Below are 24,557 nucleotides of genomic sequence, written 5' to 3'. Positions count from 1 at the left end.
GCAGTGCAAACACATACTTTTGAATCCCTTCTGTTAGCTGTAGAATGACCGTGCGTCTCAATTAGGCTCAGTTCACACAGTTATTGTCATAATTTATTGTCAGCCAAAAGCATGTGCGGGTCAAACCCACGGAACAGATAAAGATCTATTTATGATACCTAATTCGAGAGTAGGTTTGGCTCCTGAATTTGGCTCACAAAAAATGCTGTCCAAATAACTGGTGTGAACTCTAATGTTTGCGCCAGTTCTAATTTATCGGCATGGACTGAATCGTGAAGTGGCTCAAGAGTAAAGTAGTGGCTCTGTGACAGTGTGAGGAGGGTAATAGGAGTATTGTTGTGTTGATGTCACTGTTTATTTTTCCCTTCTTCTGATCCGAAAATCTGAAAAACAGCCCAAAAATGCAGATCCTGTATTTTGAGCATCCTCCTTCACACGGTCAGTATTTAGTCAGCATATGATCAGTATTTGTAAGGCAAAAACAGGAGTGGGTCCAAAACAGAGATGTCATGGAAATATTTGTATCTGTTTTGTGTTTTGGACGCACTCCTGCTTTTGGCTTCCAAATCATGATCAAATTCTGATACTAAATTCCAACTGTGTGTTAGAGGCCTTATGGATGTTAAAACGACAGGATCCATTTTGTTTTTTATTTTTCTGTTCTTCTGATGGATCAGAAGAATGGAAAAATAAATCGTGATGTCAACACGGCCAAACAGGGACACTGGCCCTGTAACAGAGTGGTGAGGGTGATAATAGCATGAAGAGTCACAAATGTGGCCCCGGAACAGAGTGGGGAGGGTGGTAGCAGCATGAAGAGTCACAATAGTAGCCCTGTAACAGACTAGTGAGGGTGACAACAGCATGAAGAGTCACAATAGTGGCCCTGACACAGAGTGGGGGTGGGGGGGTGGGCAACAGCAGTGGCAGTAACAGCACAAAATGGTGACAGATCACAGTAGGAGCAGATGGCAGTAGAGGCAGCAGGCATGTGGTATGAGGCGGTGGCAGCAGCACTTGGGCAGAAGTAACAGGCCACCTGTCACAATATGGCAGCACACTACAGTCAGATCACTACTGCCAGAATGATCTAGTCTGTTGCATCAGGCACCGGTGTCCAGAAATCCTGGTTGATCCATGCCTGAATAATCTTTATAAAAGGATAGTCTCTCAACATTTTGTGCTGAAAGGCGAGTTCTCTTTGGGGTAACAATGCCACCCGCCGCACTAAACACCTGCTCTGATGTCGCACTACTCGGCCAGTTGCACCTACAATTCAAGTTTGGCTACTCAGTGGTCCAGGGGATCTTGGATCTGGGGTGACAGTGTGCAGTCAAAGAATGCCACAAACTGCCGTTATTGCTCTAACATTGTGGCGAGCCAGTCGTCATCCCTCTGCCGAATGGTAATAATGCAGTTATCACTACACAAGCAACTCAGCATGCATTTGGCTATTTGCAGAAGGGGCTCGGAGGGGTTCCCTGCCCCATCTCCACTCCATACTGCCACAGTTTGTGGGGATCATCTGCGTCGTCTTCATCGTCACCCTCTAGCTCTGCAGTTGCATGGGCAGATAAACCACCTAGTTCTGTATAGAATTCCTGGGCGTTTATGTCCTCCTCCTCGTCTCCCTTCTGTGTCGATTCAGCTTTCACAGAGCCTAACTCCACACTGTCTAACATCAAAGTTACACTGGGGAGTAGTCCTGTAAGTCTGCATCATGAAGAAATCGGTCACCGGTTTCCTCTGCTCATACAGTCAGTCCGACATGTGTAACTTGGAGTTCCAACAAGTGGAAATGTCGCATATGAGGCGATGTAGGGCACCAGTCTGCCTTTGCAGGTCAAGGAGTGCCTGTTTTGCACAGTAAGGTTGGCTGAAGTGCATGCACAGTTTCCCTGACATTTTCAAGACCCCTTGCAGTTGGGTGGAAGACTTTAGGAACCGACAACCAGAATGAAGACATGTGCGATGCAAGGTGCATGGGTCATCCCTTCCTGATGCAGTGCAGACAGAATGTTCTTCACTCTATCGGTGACCATAGTTCCTATCTCCAGTTGGCAAGGATACAGCCAGGATTTGATTTCTTGGTTGATGATGGGGACAGTTCCTCCCTGGCATGACTACATTTTCCCAGGATGACTAGGTACAGAACTGTGTGACAACTCTGTTCTTTGCATAGGTGGTATGCTGGAGAACCACTCTGAACTGTGCCTGCAATGGAGGCTGAGGAATCCCACAATAACAACGGAATGCCTGTATTGCCATCACCTGGCCAAGTTGCTGGTGTATCTGGGACGGAACCACATTTACCCAGTGGGCTGTAAAGGACATATATTGTCCTTGACCATAGTTACAGCTTCACATGTCAGTGTTGGCATGAACTATACCAGATGCCGACAGGCTCAAGAACTTGCCCACCTTTTGCTCAACATATGTGTCCAGGGCTGGTACAGCTTTTTTAGAGAAGTAATGACTTGGCTTGAGGCTCTCCACCTTGGGTGGGCACAAGCCATCAGTTCAGAGCCCAATATATGGAAAGGAAGGGACTGTAGTACCAGCAACTTGGCCAGGTGCACGTTCAGATTCTGCACTGTTGGATGAGTGCACTCATACGTTGTCTTTTTGAAATTGACTTGGGGATCAATTGCTGGAGAAAGATATGATGAGGAGTAGGAGGAGCATCAAGAGCAATAAACGAAGAGAAGGAATGACAGCTGGAGAAGGGGTGTGGGCCACTGGGAGATGAAGCAGTTACTGCATCAGGCTGTACCACTACATTAGTGCCACAGTTTTCCCATGCCACTTTATGGTGACACCATGTGTTGATGCAGGGCCATAGTGCCAACATTAGCACCCTGACCGTGCTTTACCTTCTGCCCATATATAATGCATACCACCATTCCTTCAGTGAATTGATAAAGAATTTCCAAACTGCCGAGTATGGCATTTTACCCCCACCACTCTGTGCTGACTGCCTGCTTCTTCCCTTATGAACCACTATTTGTTTTCTAACAGGTAGGCTCCTGAGTAGCAGATGTCTACCCCAGACACGTTTGGCTCCAGATCTCCCACTGCTTCCACCCTGCTGGCTCATAAACATGCTGCCACCCTGCTGCTTCCCTCACCCTCTGATAATTATGATGATGCCCCCTCTTCACCCAGCTCCAACGTGCAATTGGCTACATCATCATCCACTACTATCTGATCATCACTTATGTCACCCTCACCAGTCTCATGGACACATCATGGCCGCTCACACCACATGCTCCCACTCGACTGTCATCATCGCAAGTTGCTGTAACGGATCGGCAGGGTCCCTCCATCTGGAGCGCAGCGACTGCTCCGGTCGTCACAGCGGCGTTTGCTTTCCAGCGTGGAACGCAATGTGCGCGGTGACGTCATGGGCTCATCCCACAGGGCGGAGTTACACCATAAAAGCGCCGAGGCAGCTATGCACAGCGTTCCACTAATTTGGAGTGTGCGCCTGTGCATACTGCTACTGAAGCTTTACCCACAGACTTTGGATCCGGACTTCAGAACACCTGGGAACCTTACTCCATGACTCCGCTAACCTCCCTGGAAATCCGGGACGCTACTTAAGGATTCTACCAAACCGCAAGTATAGCAATTCAGTGGCAGATTCTAACCTGGACTATCAATACCTTACACCAGTAGCGAAAATATTCAAGGCACTCTGTTCTCTGTATAATGTTTGCAAGTAAGGCGTGTGTCGTCCAAAACATGACTCATGGACTATAACTGTTGCCTGCACCATATGTATAACTGCATCCACCTGTAAGGCGTATAGAGATAGCCTTAATAATATACTCAGAGCAGGGAGCAGGTGTATGATGTTAGGGTCCCTAACTCTCCGCCCAGTTGTTTGAGAGAGCCGCCTGGGAATCCGTTACTGAACCTGATCTAACCTCACTTTCCTTCTGGGTCTTGTGCACTAGTTAATGCAACACGTTTCCGCAGTTGAGATCCTCGCAAAACAGTTCGGCGCCTTACAGTTGCATGCCTAAAGGAGGACCTCTCCTCCAAGTCTGTGCTGGCCTGTAGCTGCTGACTGTCCTCACTGAGTTCGTCCTCCCTTAAAAAGTGGAGCAGAGCCGGCAGCATACATTACGAGCAGAAGGAGCAGCAAAAGAAAGAGGCAGTTGCTGGACAGCTGAGGGCACAGAGGTTGCTCCTGGCCATGCAAACTAAGTGTGGTGTCAGAGGAATCCACCAATTCCTGGCTGTGTGTGTCTGATGTCACATGAGATGATGTTGAAGAGCAAGTCAACCACTCTAATACAGCTGGATTGTTGGTCAAAACACGGCCACTGGATAACAGTGGCAGCTCTGGACTGTTGCTGCGGCTGCTGCTACCACCAACACTTCTTTTGCTGCTACTTGTGCCGGCTACAGCAACATTTTTGCCACTGCTCGTTCCTTTTGAAGGTCCAGGCAACTGTCTGTTGACCATAGTGTACAGTAACTGAATCAGTAATGTAACTAAGTACTGTATGAAGGATGCAGCAGTTGAACTAAATGCACCTATATATTAGTCCACCTGTTGACACTGAGTCTGACGCACAGTAAGTCTGTAGATAACAGATTAAGTATTAATGGTGCAGCAGGTGAACTAGATAAATGTGCCTATATATTAAACCGCTGATTCACACTGAGTCTGACGCACAGTAAGTCTATGTATAACAGAACAGATTATGTATGAATGGCGCAGCAGTTGAACAAAATGCACAGGGTGATTACCCTCAGGTTGCACTGTTCCTGCAGTCTCCCTATGCTATCCCTGTGCTCTCACTACAGTGTCTAAAAACTCTGCCTACAATTTCCCTACACTGTTCATACACTGTTCCTGCACTCTCCCTATCCAGTATTCTACAATGAATAGCTTTCTTAAACACTGTTTCTAGTGCTTGCCACATCTGTCCCTATGCTCAGCTCAGGACAGTTTGGACAGTTTGATCCCCAATATTTTACTAAATTGTCCCCAGAATCTCGAGACAAACAGCACTCCTCTATGTGAGATAGTGGACTCGGGTATCGCATGTAATTTGAGAATATTGTCAACAAACAATGCTAATTTCTTAGCGTTAGGAAGTATTTTTAATGGAATTAGGTGACACATTTTTTAGAACCTATCAGTGACCACATGGATGAACGTTTTCCCCTGGAAGAAAGGAAGGTCAGTTATTAACTCCATAGAGATGTGGGTGGGATGTGAAACCATTAAATGCAGAGACAAAGGCAATCATATCTCATGACCAAGTAGGCCACAAGTAAGCTCTGGATATCAGCAATTCCCGAATGACCTGCCATTACAGAGCAATGAGACTCCAAAACTCTAAGATGAAGATTTGGAGGAACAATTTACCAGAAAGAAGATTACTGGGAGCCAAAATCGGACAATATTGTATTTCAGAGGGCATTACTAGGTATTCTAAATGCTGTTTAGGTTTATTGAACACTATTTTCCATTCGTCCTCTTCCTATATTCTGATTAAATTATAGGCTCCTCTGAGGTCAATATTTGAAAACCAACGAGCGAGCCCCAACAATTTGATTAAAAGGGTCAGGAATAAAGGGAAGGGGATACTTATTTCTAACTGTAATTTTATTTAATTCACTATAGTCAATACAAGAGCATAATCCACTGTCTTAACAAAAAAGAACCCAGCTCCCATAGATATAGACGGACAAATATGTCCCTTCCTTAGACTGTCTTGGATAAAATCTTTCATGGACTGTCTGTCAGGTCCAGTAAGATTATAAATTCTGCCCGTAGGATATTTAGCACTAGCAACATGTTCGAAAGCACAATCATATTCACGATGTGGAGGCAAGGTCTTTTTTTGGAAAAAACATCCTGAAAATCTTTAATATATTAAGGTAACGGACCTTCCTCTAATTCAAGACCAGAGAGCTGAATAGATATGCAATTATTAGAGCACTGAGGGCCCCATTTAACTAATTCCCCCCTACTCCAATTAAACACAGGACTATGCACACTCAACTAGGGTAATCCCAAGATCACATCAGCATACAAATTTCTCATGACATATAAGGAACACTTTTTTTTAGAATGAATAGAAACAGACCTTCATTACCAAATAAGGAGTCTTATACTCAATAAACCCTCCGGCCAAGAGAGTAGTATATACTCCAGAGACCGGAACGGGTTCAGCAATTCAAATCCCAAGGCCGATACAAATGCTTGACCTGAAGCAGACCTCTCTAGAAAGGACAGAGTAACAGGCAATAAAACCCAGCCATTACTTTCGGGAAATACCTGTGTCGGAGTTACCTTCTGGATCATCCGCCTTCAGTCTAGTAGGACAGGATCGCAGTTGACTTGCAGGACTGCTGCAGTAAAAACAGAGGCAATTTTTCATGCAGTGTTCCTTCCTTTGCTGGGAAGACATGGTACCCACTTGCATGGGCTCCTCAGACTTCACTGGCACCTTAACCACAGAGGACTAAGAGATAGAAGGGAAGGAAATGGTATGGACGGAGAGGGAACGTCCACGCTTACATTCTTAATTGTCTGTCAAATCGAATAGCCAGAGATATAGCCTCTAGTGTTGGGCGAGACATAGCCTCTAGTGTTGAGTCTCCTCCCTGCACATTTGTTGGCTGCTACGCAGCCAATAAACGTGCAGATGAGTACTGCCATTCACTTTAACGCTGTAGCCATGTTGGCTACTGGCATTACAGTGATTGGCTGGCTGAAATGCATCATCAGGTGCACCCGATAACACCTGTTCGTCTCAGTCTTAGTCAGGGAGAGCTGTATTGAAAAAGGTACAGATAGTGTAGGGGGTGAAATAGTAATATTTTATTGAAAAAACTTAGAGACCCAACAAGTTCTTGTTGTATCTGGCAGCAATATAATTATTAGCGCAACCTGCGCTAAATTGCGTGGAATTGTTAGAGAGACCTAAAAGTCCATTTAAGAACTATCGTTGTATCTGGCAGCAATATAATAGCGCAACCTGCGCTAAATATCTTGCAATTGTTTGGCCGCTGCAGACAGTGACATTATCAGTGCTACATCTCCTGTGTAACGTGTGTGCAGCCTAAAAATATCTGTGACATCCAGTGTACTTTTTCTGTAGACGGTGTCCGCTGCGGACAGTTACATTACCTGCGCTACATCTCCTGTATAATGTTTGCGTATCCGAAATATCAGTGCATTCAGTATAATTTTTTTGCTGCTGGTGGCAGCGACATTACCTGCACTACATCTCTAATATAACGTTAGTGCATCCGAAATATCAGTGAAATTCAGTGTAATTATTTTTTGCCGCTGGTGACAGCGACATTATCTGCGCTACATCTCCTGTGTAACGTGTGCGCAGCCTAAAAATATCTGTGACATGCAGAGTACTTTTTCCGTAGACGGTGTCCGCTGCGGACAGTTACATTACCTGGGCTACATCTACTGTATACCGTTTGCCCATCCTAAATATCAGTGACATTAATTCAGTGTAATTTTTTATTAGCTGCTGGTGACAGCGACATTACTTGTGCTATACCTCCTTTATAACGTTTACGCGTACTAAATATCAGTGACATTAGTTCAGTGTAATTTTTTATTAGCCGCTGGTGATAGTGACATTACTTGCACTATACCTCCTGTATAACGTTTGCGCATCCTAAAATAATTTGTGACATTCAGTGTACTTTTTTCATAGACGCTGCGGACAGCGACATTATCTGTGCTACATCTCCTGTTTAACGTGTGCACATCCTAAAAATATCTGTGACATTCTGTGCACTTTATTTGCACATACACTTACAAAACCTGTGCTACTGTACGTGTGACATACTTGCAAGCATATATACCATTTAATATGCGCAAGGCGAGCAGTAAGGGAAGGGGAAGAGGCCGTGCTGCTGATGGTGCGTGCAGAGGCCATGGCCCTGGGAGCGGGGAAACTGTGCCTGCTGCCAGAGCACAAGAAACACACTCATCCACGATACCTAGCTTCATGTTCCAGTTTGCAGGGAGGTGCAGGACACCACTCTCGAAGTCAGACCGGTGTGACCAGGTGGTCGGTTGGATTGCAGCAGATAATGCTTCCAGTCGGTTAAGCACCACCCTGTCTTCCACAAAGTCCAGTCCCAGTAGCCAAAAGTCTGGTCAACAGAATTCTTACCCTGATACTCCTTCCTCCCACCATGGAGAGTCTTGGCAAACAAGTGATCCCATACTCGGATATTCCGAAGAGCTCTTTTCATCGCCATTTCTTGATTTCGGGCTCTCGACAAGCCCACTTGAAGAAAGACATGAGAAGATATTGTGCCCTGATTCCCAAACTCTTGAGCATCCACAGTCACAAGAAGATGACGGTGGGGTACGGCAATTCGTGTTTCATGAGGTGGATGATGTTAATGATACAAAGTTGGCAATAAGTCAACCGCAATTAGTGTCTCAAGAGGTTGATAATGAGGATGAGACACAGTTGTCAATAACTGAAGTTGTTAGGTCAACAAGTCAGGAGGATAACCAGAGTGAGGAAGTGGAAGAGGAGGTAGTGGACGATGAAGTCACTGACCCAACCTGGGAAGGTGGCAACCGAGCGAGGACAGCAGTACAGAGGGGGAGTGACCCCCAGCACTGCAACAGGCTAGAAGAGGCAGTGGGGTGGCAAAAGGGAGAAGGCGGGCCACACCAAACAAGCCCGGAACTGTTCCCCGGAGCACCCCCTTGCGGCAATCTCCCTTGCCAAGGGATAGGTGTTCTGCAGTCTGGCACTTATTTTAGGAAAGTGCGGACGATAAATGAATTGTCATTTGCAACCTGTGCCGTACCAAAATGAGCAGCGGTGTGAACACTAGCAACCTCACCACCACCAGCATGACATCAAAGCACACTAATAGGAGGGCCGAACGCCTGGGTACACAATCTGCGTCTGTGGGTCACACCACTGCCCCCTCTTCCCCTGTGTTATGTGCTGGCCAATCCCCTGACCAAGACGCAGGCCCGAATGCCTCCCGCCATGCACCTGGACCTTCGCAAGCATTATCAGCTAGAACATCCACTTCTGTGTCCCAGTGCAGCTTACAGATGTCTATACCCCAGGCCCTTGAACGAAAGCACAAATACGCAGCCACCCACCAACAGGCCATAGCACTAAATGCACACCTTTCCAAATTGCTGGCCCTGGAAATGTTGCCATTTAGGCTTGTGGACACTGAAGCTTTCCACAGCCTCATGGTGTTGGCCGTCCCGCGTTACTCTGTCCCCAGCCGCCAATATTTTTCACGGTGTGCAGTCCCAGCCTTACATCAGCATGTGTCCTGTATCATCACCTGTGCCCTGACCAACGCAGTTATTGAGAAGGTCCACTTAACGACTGACACATGGACAATAGAAAAAGGAAAAGTTTGTAGCAGCACAACGAAAAAATGGTAAATACGGAAACTTTCTAGTGGTGGTGGCGGCAGTGTTGGGAGCCAGTCTGAAGCTCCCCCTTCAGCACGTCATTTATATAAAAAACTGCAGCACTCACTTGTCTTCAATTATGCAGGATTTATTCACCAACACAATGCGACGTTTCGACCGACAAGGTCTTTCTCAAGCAACTTTCTCAAGCAACAGTTGTGCTGAGCAAGTAAATGCTGCTTTTTTTTTTTATATATAAACGACGTGACACATGGACATGGCACAGGTGCTACCGACTTCAAGGATTGCAGGCCCTACTTCCATCAGGGTTTCCGCCACCACCTACGTTAGTGGCTGCAACCCCCCCGTCTCCTCCTCCGCCTCCTCTTCCACCTCTGAATTATCATCGTGCAGCACCAGACAGCAGGCAGTAGCTGCAAGCTCTGTAGCACTGCAGTGGAGAAGCGGAAGCAGGCCTTGCTTAAACTGATATGCTTAGGTGACAAACAGCACACTGCCAGAGAGCTGTGGCAGGGGATAAGGGACCAGACTGAGCTCTGGCTCTTGCCACTTAACCTACAACCAGGCATGGTTGTGTCTGATAATGACAGTAACTTGGTGGTGGCTTTGGAGCCTAGCCCACGTGTTCAACCTAGTGGTTCAGCGTTTTCTCAAAACCTACCCCAATTTGCCTGAGCTACTGGTGAATGTGCGCCGTGTGTGTGCCCATTTCCGCAAGTCATCGACATCTTCCGCTGGTCTGGCAACGCTGCAGCAGTGCTTGTAATTGCCAGCTCACCGAATGTTGTGCGGCATTAGCACACGCTGGAACTCGACGTTCCACATTTTGGCCAGGCTTTGTGAGCAGCAGAGGGCAGTAGTGGAATACCAGCTGCAACATGGTCTTCACCTTTCCAGTCAGCTTCTGCTCTTCGCAAGCGACAAGTGGGCATTCATGTCTGACCTCTTTGAGGTTTTTCACAACTTTGAGGAATTAACAAAGATGGTGAGCGGTGATAACTCTATTATCAGAGTAACCATCCTACTTCTGTGTCTACTCAAGCGCTCACTGCTCACAATTAAGGCAGTCTCTTTGCATGTGGAAGAGGTGTAAATGGGGAAGACAGTACACAGGGTGATAGCCAGACCACCCTCAGTTGGTCTTCTCAGCGCGAATTGGATCAGGAGGAGGAGCAGGAGACGGTTGCCTCCGCTACAGAGGGTAGTACCCATTGAAGTTTTATTCCATCTGTTCACCGTGGATGGGTAGAAGAGAAGGAAGAGGATGAGGAGATTGAGATTCATCCTCCTGATGAGGACAGAAAAGTCTTGTCTGTTGGGACTCTGGCACACATGGCTGACTTTATGTTAGGCCAACACCTATTACTGTTTGTTCACCCTTCACGACCCCCGCTACAAAGAGAACTTCTCATCTCTCATTCCTGTGGTGGAGAGGACGAGCAAAATTGTGCAATACCAGAAGGTCCTTGTGGAAAAATTGCTCCAAAAATTTCCAGCTGACAACACTGGCTGCAGAGTACATAGTTCCTTGGCCAACCCAGGAGGGAAGACGAGTGAAACACACAGAAGTTCCAACAGAGGCAGGGCAACACTTTCCAAGGCCTGGGACAGTTTTATGACTGTCCCAGGCCTTGGAGAGTGTTGCCCTGCCTCTGGTTGACCGGTTGACTCTAATAAAAATTAACAAGTCCTGATTGCCCCCGAGAGGAAAGCGGTTGAACATAAAGGCACTCTAAATGTGGGTTTTATGATGTATTGAATACACTGTATTCTCATGCACCCCTTCCACCACTAAAAAGGGTATATGGTTCAATCTCCCTTTTCTCGTCCTCCTCCTTCTCCATGATATCAACATGCTTATTAGGCTGCCCTCTCTCCTAATGTTTTAGAGGGTCATCTCAGCAGCAGGCCCTCACCCATAATGTTTTAGAGGGTCACCAGCAGGCCCTCGCACATAATGTTTTAGATTGTCACCAGCAGGCCCTTGTTCTTAATGTTATAGAGGGTCACCAGCAGGCCTTCACCCCTACTGTTTTTGAGGGTCACCAGCAGGCCCTCACCCCTAATGTTTTAGATGGTCAGATCAGCAGCAGGCACTCGCCCCTAATGTTTTAGAGAGTCTGCTCAGCAGCAGACCCTCACCCCTATTGTTTTAGATGGTCAGATCAGCAGGCCCTTGCTCCAATAGTTTTTTGAGGGTCACCAGCAGGCCATCAATCATAATTTTTAAAGGGTGTGTATGATGCCCTCCTTTATGTGTAATAAAGGGTGTATTGTAGTGCCGGTTCCTTGCAATTCTTTGCAGCCCTTTCACATAGTTCATAGGCTTTATGAGTGTATGAGTCCCACTACCTGAACAATTGTACCATAATGTGAATGAGTCCCTACTTTATGTGATATACAGGTTGTGTCGGAGTGCCTGATCCTTGTAATTTTTGGCAGCACTTGCACTTTATATACAATAAAATCGATTTTATCTTCGGTTTTGTGCGTCAATCTGTAAAAGTGACGTACTTCTCGGACAACATCGTTTCCAGCGGCGACCTGGGAGTCCAAGATGCATCCAGACATCCTCCCCATGCTGTTCTGAACCATTTCAGTGCTGTTTCCATCAATTTCTGACCTTTTCCTATGAACCAGACACCCTCCCCACTTTAGAGCAGGGGGTGCCTGGTTTAATGCTGGGGTTCTCCCATTGACTTCCATTGTGCTCGACCAGAGCATCCCGAGGTGTTCTACTCCAGCACTTTGGTGCTCGACCAACACTAATAGCCTCGTCTAAGGACCCCGGGGCAGGATAACTAACTAAACGGATCATTCCACTCTTCCACTGGTCGTCTGCCTTGACATAGGGAAAAAAGTTGGCTTTCAGCGAAAGCTGCCCTATCTGGTTTATCATACAAAAGACAGAGGACATAAAAGAAATGGTAAACAGAAATAGTTCAGAAGAGTTGGGAGGCAGTGAGATCACTCATTCCTAAAGGACCTCCCTGAAGGAGAGACATGATGACACTTACATTCTGAACTTCAGTCCCCAAGTACTGTGGCCTTTGACAAAAAAAAGTTTGCAACTCTCTCTGAAAGTAAATTTTTTTTTACAGTCACCAGAGAATTGATCAGGGAGCTTAACCTTAGGCTATACTGGTGATTGAACTGTAGCAACAAAGGAGCTAGTCTGACAGGATTTTTGCTGCTGGACCCTCTCGGCTAAATCTTGTACCAGCTGAGCAATTCCCTCCAGCTGCATGTCTGGGTTGCCATGGGCCAGTGATAATGTGATGCCTGTAGGTTAGGGACAGACAAGGACAGTGAGTCTTAAACTAGAACCCAGCCTGCTTTCCCTACCTACTTGCCGTATAATCCTTAAATGGCAGAACCGCAACTGGATGACAGTCCCTACTGTAATTAAGTGCAGAGACTGACAAACACATCCAGACAAACATAATAGCAGCATTGTACTAAATTGGGTCAGAACTGGATGTGCAATGAGGTATCAAAGAAGAGAGACAAAGGAAGGTCAAGAGGCAAGTCATGGTCAGAAGCGCAAGATATCAAACAGTAATAAGAAACAGGAACCAAGAACAAAGGTAGTGAGCCCAAAGACTATTACTGGCAATGGTTGAAAGCAATAGGGGATTTAAATACAGCGATGGGCCCCCAGACCAGAACTCCCATAGGTCAGTCACAAAACAGAACAAGCAATAGGACAGAAGGGCTGTCATTCAGTCCACTGCCTGCACGTGAGCTGTGGGGAGAAAAAGAGTATTGCTCCCATGAACTACGGATGCTGAGGAATGCACCGCTGGAGCCTGGACAAGTAAGTTCCTTACAGGTTTATACCACTAGATACAGTGATTTATCTATTTTACTCTTTTTAAGATGCCGCTGCACTTCTTCCTGGATCAGAAAAGCCACTTTTAATGGGGAGTTTACTTTTATACAGTGAAGAAAAAATATTTAATAGATCATTTATTATCAAAAACTGAGGATGCATCGGGCCATTTGCGCAAGTGACTCGGAGGGACTCCCTACCTCCATCTCCACTGCATACTGACACGATGTGTCTGGGTCATCTGCCTAGTCTTCCTCATCGCCCTGTAGCTCCTCCAGCTGCTCCTGCTCCTCCTTTCCTGTCACCTGTGTAGAAAAAAACTGCCAATTTACTAAGCATTGCTTGTGCTCGAATGTCCTCCTTCTCCTCTAGTTCAGCCCCCACAGGGCTCATGTGGCCGTGAGATGTAGTCACCACGTCTCCTGTCCCCTGGCAAGCCAGATTTAGCATCATCTGTTCCAGGACATGAATCAGTGGAATGACGTTGTTCATGCCGTAGTCCTTGCGGCTGAAAAATAAAGTGGCCTCCTCAAAGGGCCCGAGCAAACGGCAAGTGTCAGGCATGAGCTGCCACTGGCTAACATCAAAGTTACACAGGGGAATACCTCTGTCCGCCTGTATCATCAAGAAATCGTTTATGGCCTTTCTCTGTTCATATATTCGGTCCAACATATGAAGGGTGGAATTCCAATGGGTGGAAACGTTGCATATCAGACTATGTTGAGGGACGCTGTTCTGCCGCTGCAGCTGAAGGCAGTGGCAGATCCAGGGGGAAAGGGCTGCTTCTAAGTTCACATAGGGGGGCGGAGGCAGAAGAGCCTCGCTTGCAGGCGCACACAGCCAGGAGAGGGAGTAGTCCTGACTGGGCGGCCAAGTTGGAAGGAAAAGCCTGAGCTGCTTGCCCGGCTCGCGCGCCTAGTAAGGCGAGGGTGGCGGCATGATGGTGTTCATGCCCTCCCTTACAGAATACAAGAAGAACACTGCTGCCCTGGCTGATACCCGTGAGTCCTTAACCCTACCCTACCTCTGTAGAATTAAGTATTATATATATACACTCACCTAAAGAATTATTAGGAACACCATACTAATATGGTGTTGGACCCCCTTTTGTCTTCAGAACTTCCTTAATTCTACGTGACATTGATTCAACAAGGTGCTGATAGCATTCTTTAGAAATATTGGCCCATATTGATAGGATAGCATCTTGCAGTTGATAGAGATTTGAGGGATGCACATCCAGGGCACAAAGCTCCCGTTCCACCACATCCCAAAGATACTCTATTGGGTTGAGATCTGGTGACTGTGGGGGCCATTTTAGTACAGTGAAATCATTGTCATGTTTAAGAAACCAATTTGAAATGATTTGAGCTTTGCGACATGGTGCATTATCCTGCTGGAAGTAGACATCAGAGAATGGGTACATGGTGGTCATGAAGGGATGGACATGGTCAGAAACTTTGCTCAGGTAGCCAGTGGCATTTAAACGATGGCCAATTGGCACTAAGGGGCCTAAAGTGTGCTCAGAAAACATCCCCCACACCATTACACCACCACCACCAGCCTGCACAGTGGTAACAAGGCATGATGGATACATGTTCTCATTCTGTTTACGCCAAATTCGGAGTCTACCATTTGAATGTCTCAACAGAAATCGAGACTCATCAGACCAGGCAACATTTTTCCAGTCTTCAACAGTCCAATTTTGGTGAGCTTGTGCAAATTGTAGCCTCTTTTTCCTATTTGTAGTGGAGATGAGTGGTACACGGTGGGGTCTTCTGCTGTTGTAGCCCACCTTTCTTTCCCATTCTGACATTCAGTTTGGAGTTCAGGAGATTGTCTTGACCAGGACCACAAGCCTACATGCATTGAAGCAACTGCCATGTGATTGGTTGACTAGATAATTGCATTAATGAGAAAAAGAACAGGTGTTCCTAATAATTCTTTAGGTGAGTGTATATATATATATATATATATATATATATACATACACATATACACAGTACAGGCCAAAAGTTTGGACACACCTTCTCATTCAAAGAGTTTTCTTTATTTTCATGACTATGAAAATTGTAGATTCACACTGAAGGTATCAAAACTATGAATTAACACATGTGGAATTGAATACATAACAAAAATGTGTGCAACAACTGAAAATATGTCATATTCTAGGTTCTTTAAAGTAGCCACCTTTTGCTTTGATTACTGCTTTGCACACTCTTGGCATTCTCTTGATGAGCTTCAAGAGGTAGACACCTGAAATGGTCTTCCAACAGTCTTGAAGGAGTTCCCAGAGATGCTTAGCACTTGTTGGCCCTTTTGCCATTACTCTGCGGTCCAGCTCACCCCAAACCATCTCGATTGGGTTCAGGTCCGGTGACTGTGGAGGCCAGGTCATCTGGCGCAGCACCCCATCACTCTCCTTCATGGTCAAATAGCCCTTACACAGCCTGGAGGTGTGTTTGGGGTCATTGTCCTGTTGAAAAATAAATGATGGTCCAACTAAACGCAAACCGGATGGAAAAGCATGCCGCTGCAAGATGCTGTGGGAGCCATGCTGGTTCAGTATGCCTTCAATTTTGAATAAATCCCCAACAGTGTTACTAACAAAGCACCCCCACACCATCACACCTCCTCCTCTATGCTTCACGGTGGAAACCAGGCATGTAGAGTCCATCCGTTCACATTTTCTGCGTCGCACAAAGACACAGTGGTTGGAACCAAAGATCTCAAATTTGGACTCATCAGACCAAAGCACAGATTTCCACTGGTCTAATGTCCATTCCTTGTGTTCTTTAGCCCAAACAAGTCTCTTTTGCTTGTTGCCTGTCCTTAGCAGTGGTTTCCTAGCAGATATTCTACCATGAAGGCCTGATTCACACAGTCTCCTCTTAACAGTTGTTCTAGAGATGTGTCTGCTGCTAGAACTGTGTGTGGCATTGACCTGGTCTCTAATCTGAGCTGCTGTTAATCTGCGATTTCTGAGGCTGGTGAACTTATCCTCCGCAGCAGAGATGACTCTTGGTCTTCCTTTCCTGGGGTGGTTCGCATGTGAGCCAGATTCTTTGTAGCGCTTGATGGTTTTTGTAACTGCACTTGGGGACACTTTAAAAGTTTTCCCAATTTTTCGGACTGACTGATCTTCATTTCTTAAAGTAATAATGGCCACTCGTTTTTCCTCTTTCTTTTTTCTTGCCATAATACAAATTCTAACAGTCTATTCAGTAGGACTATCTGTGTATCCACCTGACTTCTCCACAACGCAACAAAATTAGGCAGGTGCATAAATTTGGGCACCACAAAAAAAGAAATGAAATCAATATTTAGTAGATCCTCTTTTTGCAGAAATTACAGCCTCTAAACGCTTCCTGTAGGTTCCAATGAGAGTCTGGATTCTGGTTAAAGGTATTTTGGACCATTCCTCTTTACAAAACATCTTTAGTTCATTCAGGTTTGATGGCTTCCGAGAATGGACAGCTCTCTTTAAGTCACACCACAGATTTTCAATTATATTCAGGTCTGGGGACTGAGATGGCCATTCCAGAACGTTGTACTTGTTCCTCTGCATAAATGCCTTAGTGGATTTTGAGCAGTTTTTAGGGTCGTTGTCTTGTTGAAAGATCCAGCCCGGGTGCAGCTTCAGCTTTGTCACTGATTCCTGGACATTGGTCTTCAGAATCTGCTGACAAGATTCCCAGTCCCTGCACTGGCCACACAGCCCCACAGCATGATGGAACCACCACAATTTTTTACTGTAGGTAGCAGGTGTTTTTCTTGGAATGCTGTGTTCTTTTCCCTCCATGCATAACGCCCCTTGTTATGGCCAAATAACAAAATTTTAGTTTCATCAGTCCACAGCACCTTATTCCAAAATGAAACTGGCTTGTCCAAATTTAGCCCACCTCAAGCGGCACTTTTGTGCTGTGGGCGGAGAAAAGGCTTCTTCTGCATCACTCTCGCATACAGCATCTCCTTGTGTAAAGTGCGCCAAATGGTTGAATGATGCACAGTGACTCGATCTGCAGCAAGATGATGTTGTAGGTCTTTGGTGCTGGTCTGTGGCTTGACTCTGACTGTTCTCACCATTTGTTGCTTCTGTCTATCCGAGATTTTTCTTGGTCTGCCACTTCGAGCCTTAACTTGAACTGAGCCTGTGGTCTTCCATTTCCTCAATATGTTCCTAACTGTGGAAACAGACTGCTGAAATCTCTGAGACAGCTTCCTGTATCCTTCCCCTAAACCATGATGGTGAACAATCTTTGTCTTCAGGTCATTTGAGAGTTGTTTTGAGACCCCCATGTTGCTACTCTTCAGAGAAAATTAAAAGAGGCGGGAAACTTGCAATTGACCCCCTTAAATACTCTTTCTCATAATTGGATTCACCTGTGTATGTAGGTCAGGGGTCACTGAGCTTACCAAGCCAATTTGAGTTCCAATAATTAGTTCTAAAGGTTTTGGAATCAATAAAATGACAACCGTGCCCAAATGTATGCACCTGCCAAATTTTGTTTAAACAATTATAGCACACTTTCTGTAAATCCAATAAACTTCATTTCACTTCTCAAATATCACTGTGTGTGTCTCCTATATGATATATTTTACTGACATTTTTTATCGTAACAACCAACGATTTATACAGGAAAATCCTGACGATTAACAAGGGTGCCCGAACTTTTGCATCCCACTGTATATGTACCCTACCCTTCTACCCCTTCTCAGTTATATTACCCGCTGTATATAATGTACCCTGCCTGATACCCCTCAGTTATATAACTTAATACTGAGGAGGGCTATCAGGGGACATTATACAGTTATATTACCCCTGTATAATGTACTTTGATACCCGTCCTCAGTTATATTACCACTGTATAATATACCCTGATAGCCCTCCTCAGTTATACTACCAATGTATAATTTACCCTGATAGCCCTCCTCAGTTATATTACCCCTGTATAATGTACCCTGATGCACCTCCTCAGTTATATTACCACTGTATAACGTACCATGATACCCTTCCTCAGTTTTATTACCCCTGTATAATGTACCCTGATACCCCTCCTCAGCAGATATATTAACCCTGTATAATGTACCCTGATACCCCTCCTTAGTTATATTACCCCCTGTATAATATACCCTGATACTCCTTAGTTATAGACAGAGCATTTTTTCTGCTCACACTGCAAGGGTCCATTCACACATCCGTTGTTTCTTTCCTGATCTGTTCCGTTTTTTGCTGAACAGATCTGGACCAGATCTGGACCCATTCATTTTCAATGGGTCCTGAAAAAAAATCTGACATTGTGCTGTCCGTTTTTTTTCAGGACCCATTGAAAATGAATGGGTCCAGATCTGGTCCAGATCTGTTCAGCAAAAAACGGAACAGATCAGGAAACAAACAACGGACGTGTGAATGGACCCTTACTGACAGCCTCACGGGGACATCGCTGCCTGTCTCTCTCTTTGTGCCTTGGGAACCTACGTGTGTGTGAGCGTCTCAGGCAGGGTGTTGTGAGTTAGTCCGCGGTAAGGTGTGGGGGTCCTGTGTTGTCTCTGCGGTGCAGGGGGAGTGCTGCGATCTGTCTCCTCAGTGCAGAGTGTGATCAGACTGGCCCTGAGCCGCCCGACTCCCAGGAAGACCTGCAGAAGACCAGTTTGTGTAACTGATCAGATCTGAGGACCCCAATGAAAACAAATCATTTACTGCCCCATGTGGTCAAAGACTATTACCAGGGACTCTGTATCCACAAGGGTGCACGCCATCTTTATAGAAGACCGTACCAGTACTTCAGACAGTTTATTAGATTATATGTAATGTGATTAAATAGCCATAGGGACTGGGACATTTTTAGTTCGTCCCTCAGTTTGGTGGGACAGGCATCTGGCACCCGTCCGCCGCCACAAAACAATCTGGAAGTGCCAGGAACAACGAGAAGTCTCTTCCTAGTATTAACTCATATTGCAGGTTCGTGGCCACTGCCACCCCTCATGGATCCGCCTGCCGGCAACCGTGTTTAGAGACACCAAAGAGATGGGGAAGTCTTTTAAGTCTCCATGTATACATAACACGCCGACGTTCCGGCCTGTAAACTAAGTGGGTCACACTAGGGTAGCCCTCACAAGGGTCACCAGACTCCCCAAGTTCAGCAGCGCCACCGCAGAAGTGACTCCTAAATCCACCTGACACAAATGTTTGCTATCGAGAGTCTCAGGGGTGCCTGTCACACACACCTTTCTCGCATAGAGTGACTGTCAGTAACCAAAGTTTGTGTCCATGGGCTCAGCTAGATGGGGACAGTCGGCCCCTACATGGCCAGGCTTATGACACAGCCAACAGATTATCAGGTGGCCGTGAGGGAAATCTGTTGGCAAAAAAAAATAATGGAACGGACACGGAAACAAACAACGTTCGTGTGCATGTAGCCTAATTTCAAATATAAATATTTTTGGGAAGTCTGTTGTATTAGAATTCAGTGTCGATAATAGAATCCAGCGACCATGCAAAGAGCTATATAATATGCGACTGCAATAAAAGTCAGCAGGTAAAGCACGTATCTCCAGTTTATTTATATGCCACACTGTGTGCTTAGTCCCATGCAACATAATACCTTGTGTTGAGTCTCCTGGCTCATGGAGACTTTGCTATCTATCAAAGTAATGCTACTGATCACTTGTTTCACATTGCTTGCATTTAATGTTGTTGTTTTTTTAATTTGGTTTATTTTAGTTGAATTCCATAGCTAATGACCTGTATGTCTGCGAGGGATTTTTAGAACATCCTGTCTATTACTTACATTTATTTTCAACATTTTTTGCTCTTGGGTACAAGAATAGTCCAATGCACTCGACCCCGCAAGCATTATCTATCGCTGGTGATCTAACCAATTTGTTCAGCTGTACTATATGTGGCCATAGACTCAGCACTTTTTCCTTTTTTCAGATATTCCTTTATCTGTGAATCATATGAACAATGGACAGCAACAAAGAACAGTACCAGGGAGTCCAAACACCACACAGAAATCCAAATATCTTGCAGTCACTCAGTTTCTCCCTCAAGGTAACATCAATGGCGCATTTGAACCATCTAGTGTGGACAACCATAATAACTCAGTAAGTAGAACTTTAATGATCATCAGCATGATTGATGCATGATACTGCCACCCCCATGAATGGCGTTCTTGGGATGATGGGAAGTGTTGGGTTTGTGCCACATAACATTTCCCATGATGGCCAAAAAAGTTCAATTTATTTCATTTCAATTGGTCCGTAAAAAATGCGGACAGCAAACCGTGTGCTATCTGCATTCGTATGTTCGTTCCGTAGCCCCTTAAAAAAAATAGAACATGTCCTATTCTTGTCCGTTTTGCAGACAAGGATAGGTATTGTTATAATGGACCCCCCCCCCCCCCCCAAAAAAAAAAGGATGCCATATGGACGTCATCCGTTTTTTTTTTTTTGTGGATCGGCAATTTGCGGACTGCAAAACACATACGGTCATCATGTGAATGTAGCCTTAGTCTCATCTGACCAAAAATCCCTCTTCCTTGTGCAGTACGCCAGACCTTAGGGTTTCTGCAATTCCTGTATATACTGTAGTTTTGTATTATTATGTATTTTATATTGTATTGTACAGAGCTAAAATTGACTCTGAGAACACATCACAATGTTATCTTGGTTATCTTGTGACAAAATCCATTGAAATCCATTGAAAAGTTAGTTAACAATTACTTGCCATTCTTCACTTAACGTGTTAACCATTAAGTTTAGATTGGCTGCATCTGTATGTTTTGGCCGTATCTACCAATTAAGGTTATGGTTGGCAAGGAACAGGGATAACCACCCTATTCCACCCCTGTTAGTAGAAGTCGGCTGGCCCTGCTTCCTGCCAGGAGTGGGAGTTTCTGTGTAACCTGAAAGAGAAGAGGAAGTACACTCAGGAGCTCCTTCTCCTGAAAAGGATTTTCCAGAGAGAACAACAATTCAGGTCTTCAAGTAAATCATTGAGAAGACAGACAACAGGGTGACCAGATAACACCTGTATCAAAGAGACAGATGGACGGTGAGGGACTACAGTTAAGACACCCTTCATCCAAATTTCCACTTGGCCAGTCATTGCTAAAATTTGTACCCTATAGTTAGTGTTGAGCAAATTGACGCCCACAGATTGACTTCAATCCGCATTTCAGGAAAAAATGTATTCGCCGCAAAGCCAAATTTCCTTGCGTTTCTTGGTAATGAATCTATTTTTCCTGAAATGGCGCTTAAAAGAAAAAACATACTAACCTCCGCCATTTGCGTGGGATAATGCCGTCATGGCCAATCTCGATAACAGAAACCACTTGAAATCTGTACCTGGGTGACATATGACATCACCCCACCTGCAGACTGGCCTGGCGCAGTGATGTCATCAAATTTTGCATGGTGTCTTAAATTAATATGGCCGTTAAGGCCTCTACGCGACCAAATGTATAAGGTGAGTATTGTTTTTTACCCTGATTAACCCCTGAAAGGCCAAAATTGTAGCGTCAGATGCTGCGATACACGATTAATGCAGCATCTGAGAGGTTCAATGACGCAGGGCGTCGCGATTGCCGTTCCCTGTCATTGCGCCCGCTACATACAAAGAAATGCGCTTTGTGACAAAGTAATTTGTCACAAATCAAATAAATTTCTTTGTGAAATTTGCTCATCTTTACTTATAGTGGACATCTACGCTTACAAGTGCTATATTGCAGCCATCCAACCTGTCTCCATTTTCCTTACTGGTGCCAGAAAATTGCACTTTGAATTAGCTGCTATTGAATGTACCCTAAGTTATACTTTGGACTTAGAAAAAGAGACTGTTATATATTTACTTCTGGACCCATTTTTCAAAACGACATTTCCACCGCACTGATCACTAGGGAGCAATGACCTGAAGGAGTCCACTGTGACACAACACTTCATTGGGGCCACTCCCATCGTCTCTAATGGCTTCTCAGGGGCTTGCTGCACATGTGTTTGGTGAATCTGCCACATGATGTTGAACTGAATTTTTTTTTGTGTTTTTTGGCATTTTATAAAGCTCCACTCTGTGGAGTATACAGCTTATAGTGGTCCAGTGGACAGATACTACGCTGTAGATCTTCAGAGCTCCTTTAGTGTTATTTGGCATTTTCATTGAATCTCTGATTTATGCCCAGTCTGAGTTTCAGTACGCGACCTTCACCTGTCAGGGTTTTAGTTGTGCCATATTCTGTTCATTTTGTTACAATTGGATTTAATAGTGCCCTGTAGGATGTCCAAATTTTTATTATATCTTTGCAACTCGACCCTGATCTAAACTTTTCCACAACTTTGTAGTGATGCAGACTCAGGGGCCTTTAGAACAGTTTTTATACTTGCATCATGTGACAGATCATGTGACACTTTGGTAACACATAGAGATGAGCGAATTTTGCAAAAATATGATTCGCCTGTTCGTCAAAAAAAAAAAAATTCAGTTCTATCCGATTAAATTTGCGGCGAATTACGTAAAAAAAAGGCTATTTCCTGGCTGCAGAGAGACTTTATAGTGGTGTAGAACACTGTGCATTGCTGTAACACACATAGGAAGTCTGCTTTGGTAGTGAAATAATACTGCATACCGTTGCTCTTAGAATCACAGCACACTTCACTTATTTGGGTAGTCACGGGGCCAAATTGACCAAATAACTCACGTATAAACTCAGCCTTACAGGTTCAATGTTAGCGCTAAGAAGAAGCGCACTACTTTTACACAGTCGTCAGCTGATTCCACATAGATGTCTACAGAACCTGTTCTATTAAGCCCTTATACAAGTAGAGCCCCCCCGACACAGTGGAGAGGGTGTCAGCAGTAAGTTTGTGTTGACGTCACTGATTATTTTGCCCTTTTTTCTGATCCGTCAGAACAATAACCCACAAAAAACATATCCTGTCTGTGAAGAATCCGCCTTCACTCGGTCAGCATTTGATCAGTAATCCATCAGTATTGCTAAAGCCAATAAAAACAGGACTGGATCCAAAACAGAGATGACACGTGAATGGAATATTTGCATATCTTTTGTGTTTTGTACTCACTCCTGCTTTTGGCAACCAAATCATAAGCCAATTCTGATGGGACCATACAGGCCTTACAGCTGCTATACAGAGAGGATCCATTGTGCATCTAATTTTTTCGTCCTTCTGACAGATCAGAAGACTGGTTAAATAAATCATGATGTCAGCCAAGCTAAAAAGGCTAAATAGTGGCCCAGTCATGAAGTAAGGAGGGTGGGAACAGCAGAAGAAGTTCACAGAGTGGCCCTATGACATAGTGGTGAGGTGGAAGCAGCATAATGAGACCATAGAGTGGCCCAATGACAGAGTCAGAAGGTGGTGGCAGCCTCTGGAGGCCACAGAGTGGCACAATGACAGAGTTCTGGAGGTGACAGCAGCATCAGTCCACAGAGTGACACAATGACAGAGTGTGGAAATGGCAGCAGCATGAGGAGGCCACAGAGTGACCCTATGACAGAGTCTGGAGGTGGCGGCAGCATCAGGAGGCCACAGAGTGACACAATAACAGAGTGTGGCAGTGGAAGCAGCATGAGGAGGCCACAGAGTGCCACAATGAAAGAGTCTGGAGGTAGCAGCAGCATCAGGAGGCCACAGAGTGGCACAATGACAGAAAGTGGAGGTGGCGGCAGCATCAGGAGGCCACAGAGTGATGCAATGACAGAGTCTGGAAGTAGCGGCAGCATGAGGAAGTCACAGAGTCGCACAATGACAGTGTGTGGAGGTGGCAGCAGCATGAGGAGGCCACAGAGTGGCAAGGTGACATAGTATTGAGGTGTGTGGCAATACAAGTACCCGATGTAGATGGTGGGTGAAAGAAGGAGTACTTGGCATCAGATGTGTGGCATCAGGCGAGTGTCAGCATCAGAATAGTAGCTGAGGCAGGTTGCCAGAAGAAACCAGCCTCTTTTGTCAAAGTGTTGGTGAGGCATCATGGATTATCTAGTCTGATGCATCAGGAATTGGTGGGTGGACATCCTTGCTGATCCATGCCTGATTCATCTTGACAAAGGTCAGCCTCTCCATATTTGGGTGGACAGGCGAGTTCTTCTTAAGGGTAACTATGGCCCCCGCTGCACTAAACACCCGCTCTGATGCCACACTACTGGCCAGGCAGGACAGCTTCTCCAGTGCAGATTCTGCTAGTTGCGGCCACAAATCCAGTTCAGCTGCCTAGTAGTCCATCTGATCTTCAATGTGGAGTGGCAGGATGCTGTCCAAGTATGCCACCACCTGCTGGTTCAGGTCCTGCTC

The 24,557-nt window shown here is 45.4% G+C and overlaps 1 protein-coding gene across 1 annotated transcript in view; it reads left to right on the top strand.

Moving 5' to 3' along the window:
* Positions 1 to 24,557, top strand: part of ANO2 (anoctamin 2) — a 505,309-nt gene that overhangs the window by 5,509 nt on the left and 475,243 nt on the right. Inside the window, exon 2 of the mRNA XM_044277837.1 lies at positions 20,188 to 20,357. Within this exon, the coding sequence (XP_044133772.1) occupies positions 20,188 to 20,357 (170 nt within the window). The remainder of the gene's footprint in view (positions 1 to 20,187; positions 20,358 to 24,557) is intronic.

The sequence above is a fragment of the Bufo gargarizans genome, chromosome 2 (genome assembly GCF_014858855.1).
Source record: "Bufo gargarizans isolate SCDJY-AF-19 chromosome 2, ASM1485885v1, whole genome shotgun sequence".
In the NCBI taxonomy this organism is placed as follows: Eukaryota; Metazoa; Chordata; class Amphibia; order Anura; family Bufonidae; genus Bufo; species Bufo gargarizans.
The sequence above is the reverse complement of the archived record's forward strand: the minus strand, read 5'-3'. Positions and strand labels throughout refer to the sequence as shown.